At 45.5% G+C, this 11340-nt stretch overlaps 1 protein-coding gene across 1 annotated transcript; it reads right to left on the bottom strand.

Annotated features, from left to right (window-relative positions):
- Nucleotides 1–5506: 5506 nt before the first annotated feature.
- On the bottom strand, nucleotides 5507–10027 carry LOC114769471 (prolactin-releasing peptide receptor). The gene is made up of 2 exons (XM_028962504.1): nucleotides 9782–10027; nucleotides 5507–7927 (listed from the first exon to the last, which is right to left on the bottom strand). Exon 2 carries the CDS (start codon nucleotides 7907–7909, stop codon nucleotides 6761–6763), a length of 1149 nt encoding a protein of 382 aa, XP_028818337.1. The 5' UTR covers nucleotides 7910–7927; nucleotides 9782–10027; the 3' UTR covers nucleotides 5507–6760.
- Between the last annotated feature and the right edge of the window lie 1313 nt (nucleotides 10028–11340).

Raw genomic sequence — 11340 nt, 5'->3', positions numbered from 1 at the left:
CCTGAGCTTTTTAGTGTGGAATGCATAATTCAATACAATTACCTTCTCATTCTTGGTTAAAAATACCTGCATTTCTGCTTACAAAATTGCGTGCATCGATATAATGGTCCATCTAATGTAAAAGGGAGCTCCATATAGCCAACATATTTTTGAAGTGACAACCTCTCAGTCCCAGCCACCCTAATTTAATCTGTCTCTCTCAGATCCTGGCACTGAGCTGCCGCTGTGACGAGCCAGTGTGAGGTGTGCCAGTCGGTCTCTCCAGCCACCAACAACATAACCGACTGAGTTACTCAAATGTCAAAATGGACCGATAATGATAACAGTTCAGACATGGACAGATGCTGTCTTCAGTACACCATGATGGATTTTTCTTGGACCTTATTGACCCATTCAATACTCAGTCTACTGTCACACTGAGACACAATGTGTATGTTGCTGGGCTGTTGATTGGCCATCTGTCTGACTCCTCCCCCTCATCTTTTTGTGTCAGCCTGTGTCTCATGCAGGGTGAGCTGCTGCAGGGTTTCTGAACTACCAGCCACTTCCTGGATTTTTAGGGTGTTCTGGAATTCAGACACAATGATGAGTCGTGGTCCCAAGAATAGGATCCCATCTGGTGCAGGGATGACAATCTGAAGGAGAAGTCAGGCCTCGTCCCTCAGGTCATTAGACTCTACAAACACTCTGTTAAAAATATTGTTGCAAACAGTGTAAGATGTTCAAAGTCAGAGACTGTGCTGTAGTAAATGTCATTTGTACATTGTATTACAAAATGGGCTCGCTAACACCAAGACATGTTAACACAATTTTAAGAAGGTATTCCAGAGTGACAAGCTGCTAATTTGTCTGTTGACGCAAGGTTACTTAGTAAAAAAAAAAAAAAAGATGACAAGCTATATGCTTCCGCATTTTTAAAAAAAGATTCAGAAATAGCCCAACTGAACTGAAGCCCAGGTGCCTTTTTTTTGTCCAATTTAGATTCATACTGCACATCTCCACATGGAGCTGTGCTAATAATGGATTTCTGCTTTGATCTCAAATGCTAAATCATGCAAATGCATGTGTGTGTTATTTACCTTGCAGTTAGAATGCCGTGGCTTGAGGATTATTTGATATAAGAGTCCCTAAAGAAAACACTAGACCAATTTAATAGATGTTAATTGCATTCAAGGTTAATGTCGCCATGAACCAAACACTTGAGACAATGTGCTGAAGTGAAGCATCCCTGCTGACTGAGTGGGTTGTTGCCTGACCACATAAAAGTATTAAAAACACGAGAACTGCTCTGTGTGTGTGTTTCAGGTGTTTTATTCCTTTTCCAGTGTCATTTATCTTCACTGGTCCACAATGCCTGCAGGAGAATGGTTGAAACCTGCTCTGAAAGGAACGTTAACTGCATTTCCACTCAATACCGACTTCAAGACCAACTCTCCAAAAATACAACAATACAGCTCACATAATTAGTACATACATAAAACAATATTAGTAACTCTGTTGCACTAATGCAGCTAGAATATTATAAAACAATTGTGGTTAAACAATATTTTAAGGTAAAAACCTGAAAGGACTTTGGCAAAACAAGAGAAGGCATTCTTCAAATGTATAATATATATGTATAATCTTTTGCACTTGTATGTATTATTCTAGTTGATTTATTTTTCTAATTTATCTTTCTTAATAGCACTTTATATGTTAAGTAGAGGTAGTCCTGAGTCTAACAATTTAATTGCAGAAAATAATGTTACAATAACACTTGCCTATACCCGACTTATTACCAGGTGTACTGTCCCTGTATTTACTGATTAGAAGTCGCTCTGGAGATGTAAATGTTATTTAAAAACTGGCAGGGTGTGGCTTGTGGCTACCAGCCATTTCCCCTCTGTTGACACACTATGACTCCTCTGTTTGCATTTGCAGCATGGGGTTCATCGTTTCGATTGAATCGTGCTGGTTTTTAGAAGTGTTGTGGTGCAGAATGCCTGTTGTTTTGCCAAGATTGCATTTCCATATGCCACAACATGAGGATTGGCTCGCTGTCAACAGAACAATAGGACAAAGACCACAGGCTGATATTTCAAACTGGACACATTCAGATTCAAAGGACACAAAACCACACTCAAGGAAAGCTTTTATCGACCAGGAGATGTCAAATCTTTCATGAAATAAATAAATAAATCAATGCGGGACCAAAAATGACCTATTACCGATGTCACAAGTTATTTACTGATAAGAAACCCTCCCCCATTTCACAAAAGACTGCAGATTGCCCACCAAATGGAAAGCTACTCACCCGAAACATTCAGCTGCAATGATTCTATTTTTGTCTTTGTCAAATTACAGTGCAAAGCGAAGCCGACAAAGACATCAATCAAAAACACAACTTTTAATCCATGAAAGCTACAGATGCAAACATCCTGACTGTCTGTGTTTGTAGCTACAATGGATTAAAAGTTCTGTTTTTGATTGTTGTTGCTCTTTCAGCCACATTGTGCAATTGTTCTCCTGGCCTTGAAAGTAGTAGCAGCCTAGTGGGTTAGACACTCGCCTTTGAACCAGAATAACACAAAGTCAAAGGTTCAAACCCCACTCACTACCTTGTGTCCCTGTGTCCTCTACCAGTAAGCTGGAGAACCCGGATGAAACCTGCACCAAAATCAGTGAGGTTAACTGCCATGTGGCCCCCAAGAGGACTGTACTATTTGCCAACAAACCCACAGAAGGGTTGTGAGAGTTTTCATACAGTTTGTATTTTTATAATAAACCGACTGAAGTAAAAGGTACAAACAAAAGGATGATTTAAGAATCATGGGAATTTTTGACAATTTCAAATCCTGAGCTGCCAAGGTGCCACTGAGGTGCTCTGATCAAGGCACCGTCCCCACACACTGCTCCCTGGGCGCCTGTCATTGCTGCTTACTGCTCACCAAGGGTGATGGTAAAAGCAGAGGACATTCACTCTGTCACAGTGTGCTGTGCTGCAGTGTTTCACAATGACAAAAACAATTCTTGTTCACTTTACGTTTCCAATGACAAACCAGTTCACACTCATAGATACAGGCATAGGCGGATATAAATGAGGAGACACAAAGTATGTACATGTGTGTGTATACAGTACATTATGTATATATATATATACACACACACACACACACACACACACACACATACATATATACAGCTCACAATAAGTAGGGATATTTTGGGGATGGCCCCAAATAACAAAGATTTACAATGTCAGTAGAGGGTCAGACAATGACAACTTGATAGCTCCTCATGCTCCTCACCAGCCTCATGATGTTGTTCTGAGGCAATGAGTTCCACTCTTCCACAAATGCTACACGCAGCTCTGGAGTACGATCTGCTTCAGCTGGTCTCAGACGTGCTCTACGGGGTTCAGGTCAGGGGACATTGATTGCCAGACCATATGAGGATCTCCAACTAATGGTGCAGCATTATTATCCATGAACAGAAAGTTGGGGGTCTGCTGGCAGAATTGGGGGATGATGATGCGTTCTGTGATGTCTCTGAGGTAAGAACGTCCAGTGACTGAGCCACGTACAACGCCGACTGGTGATGCCTGCCCAGACTGTTGTAACTCCTCCACTAAAGCAGTGGGAACCATGATGACCTCAGCGTATCGCCCACCTCGCCTTCTACAGCAACGCTGATGACCATCATTTCTGTGCAAGGTGACCCTACTCTAATCAGTGAGCATTGTCCAGGTAACCAGCAACATCTGACTGCCTTCCACCGACCTGAAGGCACTCCATGACCAGGTGACACTGCTGTCGTGTGATATTGTGTGTTCATGGCTGTTTGAATGATGAACTTGGAATGATTTACTGACAATACCAGCTTTTTGTACCCACAGAATGTTGAAATAGATGCAACATTGAGAAAGTTTGTCTGTTGGTATTGGCACCAATAAAAGGCTTGTAGGTTGAGGTAAGAACTAGGCCGAAACAAAAAACTGAAAGACCTCAGAAAATGATGTGAAAACTGGAAAAGGCAGGAGGCATAAAGCAGTCAACAGAAAAATAAGAAATCTGTTAGTCCTTCATTCGTGCAAGATCAATACAAAAAGTACCAGCGGGACTGTAACGTTCTTAACCTGCATTAGGGGTCCAAGGAACGCCACAAGGGTGTGGAGAGGAGGACGTCCCCTTTTACACACACAACCAAACAAAGCATACAAACACCGCTTTTATTTCCAGTGAGCTGACAGGTACAATACAACAGCGGACTCAGCACAGCTAACCAACATCAGTACAGCCTAAAGGAAGGGGTGGTCCCATGTGGATAACTCAAACACGCACAAAAAGGCCACATAAAGCTAACAGGCTCACAACAAAGGGGTCTAGCACACAAAGCAACAAGACACACAAATGAGGTCCCCCCCCCAACAGAGCTCCTTGCAGATCTCTGTGGATCCTGGGGACCTCCTGAACACCAGCCGAAGTCTCTTTATATAGGTGGAGGTGACCAATGGCAGATGGTAGGTGGAGCTGGAAGGCTTCAACTCCTCCCACAAAGTCAACCTAAAAGAGACAGGACACAAAAACACAGCCAGCCACAAAGAACACGTGGGAGCGTACGCCGTAACAGGGACCCACATATTGGGTGCCAGCTAAGGACCCCCCAATGTCTTGAGGGGTCCTTAGAGGTCCTTTTAATACTATTTTATATGTAACTGCTAGTACTGATTACATCAGAATAAAACACATGGAAGACTTGGTTGGCAGATCTCAGCATGCTTGGCAGTATTTTTGGTGGTTTACCATTGTACTATTTAAGAATCTGAGTGAGACCTCCCACGGTTTCATTCCAACGTTTTTTAAAGAAGAAGAAGAAAAAAAAGCCACCAAAGGAGGAACAAAGTCTTTACTCAGTTTCACATATTCACTTTACCATCTGCAGCATCTGGAGGGTGTGAGTTTTGTGTAAAGAACTATGGGTAACTGACTGTACAGAAATGAGAAGTGGCGCTGAAGGGCTTCCTGCTCATGTAGTCAGCTGCAGAATATGCTCAGTGGTTATATTTGAAGCATGTGGCTCTTCGTGTCGATTCAGTTTCTGTATCGCCTTTGAGACAGGCTGACCAGAAATGAATCTTCTTGCAAAAAAAAATTGTGTCTGTGTATTTGTGTGTGTGAAGCAGATATGAGTATTCTATTATTTTTTTACATGTATTCTGTTACACGTTAACCCTGGATAATGTCAGTTCATTTCTTTATTAATTGATAGACATTTTTTTTTTTTAGATTTGAGTCAGGCATCACTGTTGATGACCATCGCTGATAATTTTTTGTCGTCACATCTGAGTCACCAACAGGGTGTGGTGTGGTGCAAGTGATTTTAGCCTCCACCAATTAAACCAATGTCACACCTTCTGAAGTGATGTGCAGATCCCACCTTCCTGGTAATTAAATGTCGTGCACTATTGTATTTAGTTCCATGCAATAAGCAAAAAGAAGTAATCACGCAACAATTCAAACAACCCAAATTCCTTGTTATTTTGCTCCTTTTTATTAATTCTGCATCGGTGTCAGGGGGCAGCCACTGGTGACGAAAGTAAATCCCACCTGCTAGGGGAGTATAAAAAGCCCTGCAGGGTACTGGGCTGCCAGATAGTGCCAGGGCAGAGTGGGGTGAAGGCTGGCATCAGGCACTCAGACACGCAGATGAACGGCCCATGGGGAGGCTGGCAGCTCTGATCGCCGGTTCCGCCCGCGAACACTCTGCGGCCAGAGAGCGCAATGGAGAGAGGAGGAGAGTCAGCAAGAGAAAGATGATGAAAAAAGATAGAGAAAGAGGGAGTGGCAGAGAGCGAGAGCGAGAGATTTTGCGATAATGAAACGGTGACTGTCAACAGGGAGGGTAAAAGCAACCAGTCCAACAGAAAATACATCAAAAAAACACCCTACGGAACATAAAAAATATATACATCTTGTGTCAGAGTTCTGATCTCATCCATCCATCCGTTTTAATGCAGGGTCACAGAAAAAGCCCAATTACACAGTACACACAGATCAGCCACAACATTAAAACCACTATGAGGCGAAGTGAATGACATTGGGGTCGCACGTGGCGCCCGTCAAGCGCTCAGATACATGACAGCAAATGAACAATCGGTACTTGAAGATGCTGGAAGGGTCTGGAAAGTGGGGATGATCCGAGTGTCCAATTGTCTGCAGTGGTTAATACCAAGGCCAAGCTCATCCGTCTGTTTACTTGGAATCAAAAGTGCAGGCAAACGGAGAATAATCTGGAAACATTTGTACAGGCTTTTGCAACAGCAACAACAATAACAAGATCAACAAAGAAATCCCAGACACCATATCTCCAGAGGATGCTTTTAAAGAGCATGCTTCGGCATTGTTGTTTAAACGTTATCAAAATGTTGTCCAAGGCGCTGGCTCTGTCACTCAAAGCTGGGTCTGAAGTGAGGGATCCTTTTCTTCTGCTGCATTTCAAGTGATCACACAAACAGAAAAAGCCAAGGACTCGGTATCGGTATCGGTGGTGAAGGCTGTGATTTACCGATGTGCCATAAGACTAAAGTTCTGATGGAAATGGCACAGCAAAAAAAAAAAAAAATGCCGTGATAAAGTAGGTTGCATTTCAACTTCAAATACTAGAAGGGGCAAAGAATTTCATCTTAGAGTGGAAGTAGCAGTGGGGCCATTTGAGACTTGAAGAGCCCTTTGAAGCCCAGACTCATCCGCCACAGACGGTGAAGAACCTGATGGGGCTCTGCTCAGAGTGAACTGTCGAGGTTGCAGTCGCCCGCATCTCCCTGATGATGGTTCTCCTTAGCCGGGGCTTCGGAGAGGAGACTCAGGCAGGTAGCTGGGTTCCTGGAGGCACAGCGCGAGAGCAGGGTGCCGCCCCTCCGTTGACAGGGGCACAGGTAGCCCCTCAGGTGGAGGCGCACCTTGCTGTGCAGCGACGCGTAGATGAAAGGGTTGTAGCAGGCCGAGCTCATGGCCACTAGGTGGCAGCAGACTTGCAGGACGTTGATGTAGTGCTTGTCTACGATGCGGAAGTCGGCGTCCAGGTCCAGCATGAGGTTGAGCACCTGCAGGGGCAGCCAGCACAGTGCGAAGGCCAGGACGGAGGCCACCAGCAAGGAGAAGGTCTTGCGCCTCCGCTGACTCCAGCGCTGCTGCTGCTGGCTGGCTTCTCCAGGCAGGGAATGCCTGCGGAGGTGCAGGCTGATGGCGCAGTAGGACATGCTGACGGAGAGCAGCGGGATCATGTAGGAGGCCAGCAGGAAGAAGCAGGAGTAGAGCAGCCGCAGGCGCTCGGCCCCCGGCCAGAACTCCTCGCACACCACCAGCTCCACCCCGCCGGGTCGCAGGTCCACGTACCGGGTGTGTAAGGACGGTGGAGCGGCCAGGGCCAGGGAAAGTCCCCAGACGGCCAGTGCCACCGCCCCGCAGCCCCACATGGAGATGCGCCTCCTCACGGGGTACGCCACCACCACATAGCGGTCCATGGCGATGGCGGTGAGCGAAAGAACGGAGGCGAAGACCGTGGCGCCCTGTAGCAGGGGCACCAAGTGGCAGAGCGGCCTGCCGAAGGCCCAGCCTCGCGTGTCGAAGGCGTAGGATGCCGTCAGGGGCACACAGCTCAGGCACATGAGGAGGTCACCGGCCGCCAGATTGCCGATGAAGAAGTTGGTGGCGTTGTGGAGCTTCTTGTCGGCCAGGATGCAGGCCAACAGGAAGGAGTTTCCGACTCCGGCCACCAAAACCACGGCCGAGTAGAGAGGCAGGAAGAGCGGCTTGAAGCGCAGGAGCAGCTGCATGCCGGAGAACTTGTCCAGCGGGTCCGTGTGATTGCCGGAGAGGACTCCGACGGTGCCGTTGGACACGCTCAACACATGCTCCAGAAGAGGGTCCATAGTCAGGCTTTGGTCATCCTGGAGAATGCAGAGAGGTACATTTACAAAACCCCTCAAATAACCGTCACCGAATAGAATATTCAAATTGCAAAACATATTCCGGACCTGACTTGAGTTCTGCAACAAATGAATACAAATGAATACACGGACAGCAAAGTAATTTACCGAGCCAAAAACAGAAAGATGTATGTCATGTATATTGAATATTATTTTTGTAAATAAAAGATTTGTATATTTTATTGTATATTGTATATTTTTAGTTGTTTTATACTGTTGTGCTTGAGGGACACCACTCTTCACTCTTATACTTGGTCAATAAATGCAATAAATGTGCAATTCTGATTAATTCTGATTTATATTCTGATACCCTTAATTTATATATTATTGAAAAAGTATTTGGAGCGAATATTTTTGGAAATGGAAAAACGTGAGAAAATAATAATTTTTTTTAGACAGTCCAGTCGCTTCATGCCTCGTGCATGATGAAAGGTATGTTGATGCATTATTTTCAGATAACAGTGATCCGATGAGGGCGAGTGATTGACCGGAACGCCCAGGTGTAGACTCTGCTTAGCATTTGACTCATGGGATTGTGTCTGGGACCGTAAACAGCATTTTGCTGTTCATCCGCAGCCCCCATCCATCTTCACATACAAATTCGATTTAGGGGGAAAAAAAAGATTCATTGCTTTTCATTATAACATTATGGAACCATTTGTGCTCATATTGACACACAAATTGATTTGTGTTTAATGCTGCGCCACAGTCAAATGTGAGGGTTGTGTGCCTTTTCACGACATTGTGTGTCACCGCACCATGTCAGACCGCCACCATCCTCTACCCTTAAAAATACGCAGCTCTTGCCGTCACTCCCATTTAGTTCCCTTCTCTTTCCACTTTCCTTTCGTTCAAAGTTAATTTGCTCAGAACACTCTAGACCACAAAGGGCACCAAGGTTTCACGTTAATTCCCTTATCAGCGTTGCACAGGCTCTGAGGGATTTACTGCAAATGCTGCTGTTGTTGTTGTGGCTTCAACCGGTATTGGCACCAAAATTGTAATGACGCTGAGGTCCAAGCTGCAGGTTCAGAAATTGTCCTTATAGGTTGGTGGATTCTGTCGGCTGGTGCCACGCTGGCGTCTGCTGTTTCCTGTTCTTCACCAAAGGTTGTCTACAACCCCCCCCGTTGCCACGCGTCCCGGCGAGACCCTTTTTAGCTACCATTTCATTTCTCGCATTGCTGAGTGTTGAGCGGTAAAAACTCAACTTCTCCCGGGCTTTTCCCAGGAAAAATCCGACTGGTGAAGCCTGGCTGAGGCGCGAGAGGCACTCAAACACATGAAGCACTCAATTCTGGAATGATCAGACAATAATGAAAGAGAGGGGACCATCAGAGACTCCGCGCTCTGCGCCAGACACCAGTTGCCCCCCAGTAGGATTGGGGTCCTGTGCTCCATTAGCCGTGCTCTTTGAGTCCGGTGATGAGAAACGCGGGAATGTGATATTTTTTCCCTGATTCGTCGCTGAAGTCTGCGGCTGGAAGTAATAATGATGCAGCGATAGCATCAGTCGCGGTGTTGCCAGCCGTGGCGCTCTGGGAGGTGTGTGACAGTCTTGTAAATTACAGCCGAAGACAAATTTATGGACTTCTGAGGACATTTTTTTTCCCTCCTCAAGCTTTCAGGACTGAAATAAAATGAACGGTACAGTGAAGTCACGGGGACGAAACGGAAATCCTTCAGTTTCAAATGTTGGAGCACAGAGACTCAGATTATTTAAGACCGAAATGAGAAATAAAAAAGTCACAGAGAACAAAAAATGTAGATAAATGACGATGCAAAGAGAGAAAAAGAATGCGAGAAGTGCAGTACCTTTGATCCGCTTTATCCCACCGTTCCCCAGCTGGGTTGGAATTGTAGGTTCTTGGAGGTGAAATCCGGCTGTCTCCTGATGTTCAGAAAGGATGCTGCCTCTTCCTCTTCCTCCTCCTCTGCCTCTGTTCCTCCGGGTTCGGGTGGTGACAGAGTGAACTCTGCTGAGGGAGAGTGAGCAAGTGAGTGAGAAAGAGAGAGAGAGAGAGAGAGAGAGAGAGAGAGAGAGCACTGATGGTGCATCTGCAGATGCCTCTTTGTCCCTGAAACACCCTCCCACTTTTCCTCTCCACACATTCACACACACACACACACACACACACACACTCATGGAGACTCGTTTGTGCTCACATACACATTGTTTGTTCCCACTTTTGACCACGCAGCCCCACACGCATGGCACAACACACTCTTAGACGTGCATGCGAAGACACGTTTCTTGGCAATCTTTCGTTGTGCGATTATCTGTGTGCATTACAGCACAGACGTGATCAATACTCCATCGACTATGTCTTCAATTGTCCACACTAGATGATTACGGCAATTTTGGCTACTTTTCTCTCTTCTCTTAGAAATTGAGAATGCGAAAGTGCATCTCTCTTGACTTTTCCCCTCTGCATAATCGCCAGGCGATGATCCCCAAGGTCGAAATATTTACTTCTAAACTGATTTTGCACCATTTTTGTCCACCAGCATGAAAAAAAAGTGTTGCTTAATATTCTTCATGCTCAGAGCATTGTGTTTCTCTGTAGGCTGCGCGATGTATACCAGATATCTAGATATCTGTAGTGTCATGTGTTGACTGTCATTAATCAACACATGACCGAAGAGATTATGTGTGTGTTTATTCCTGTCATATTTGGACAACCCATTGCTTAGTGAGCATGACAGAAACTATCATCTCTCTTCATAACTATTCATGTATGCTAAGTGGCTTGCTTTTGATGTTTGGTAAATTGTTGATTTTGGGGATGGCATCACATTGTGCTCACACAATTGCTTTTGAAAATGTGCCAGATGTGTGTGTGTGTGTGTGTGTGTGTGTTGGGGGGGTAAATCTGCAGTAATTGAGAGGCCAGACAGCGGAGTGGTGCCGTCTAAACATGCACAGGGACTGCGGGCTCCGTGATGCACTCAGAAGAGTAAAAACGGCCGAGTCTGTGCGTCTGAAAGGTTAACTGCACTTGCCGCTGTCGTAGTCAATGTCTCTGCAAGGTTTTTGTTACAAATTAGGCCCCGGGACATGCTCCTGTTCTAATGCGATCAAAGCTAATCTTTTAACCCAGGGTGTCATGGTGGGTGCAACCCTTATTTGACCCCCCCCCCATCCAACAGCATCCCATGAAACAAACTGCACGCCTCCCCACGGGGAAAATGCCACTACCTGACTACCTGCCATTAGATGGGGGTGCTGAGCCGAGCTGGAGGGTGTCTGGAGGGCCGCTGTTCCCAAATCAGAGGAGGAAGGAACGTTAAGAACTGCATTAGGGAAATCTGTGAGTTTAGCGTAAGTATTTTGTGGTTCATCACTTTAAAACAGTCGCGTGACACTTAAAATG

The sequence above is a fragment of the Denticeps clupeoides genome, chromosome 19 (assembly GCF_900700375.1).
Source record: "Denticeps clupeoides chromosome 19, fDenClu1.1, whole genome shotgun sequence".
In the NCBI taxonomy this organism is placed as follows: Eukaryota; Metazoa; Chordata; class Actinopteri; order Clupeiformes; family Denticipitidae; genus Denticeps; species Denticeps clupeoides.
Note: the sequence above shows the minus strand (reverse complement) of the source record. Positions and strands in the feature narration are given on the sequence as shown.

Excerpts from the sequence above, each read along its gene's own strand:
- LOC114769471 (XM_028962504.1), bottom strand. The coding sequence starts at position 7,909 with ATGGACCCTCTTCTGGAGCATGTGTTGAGCGTGTCCAACGGCACCGTC.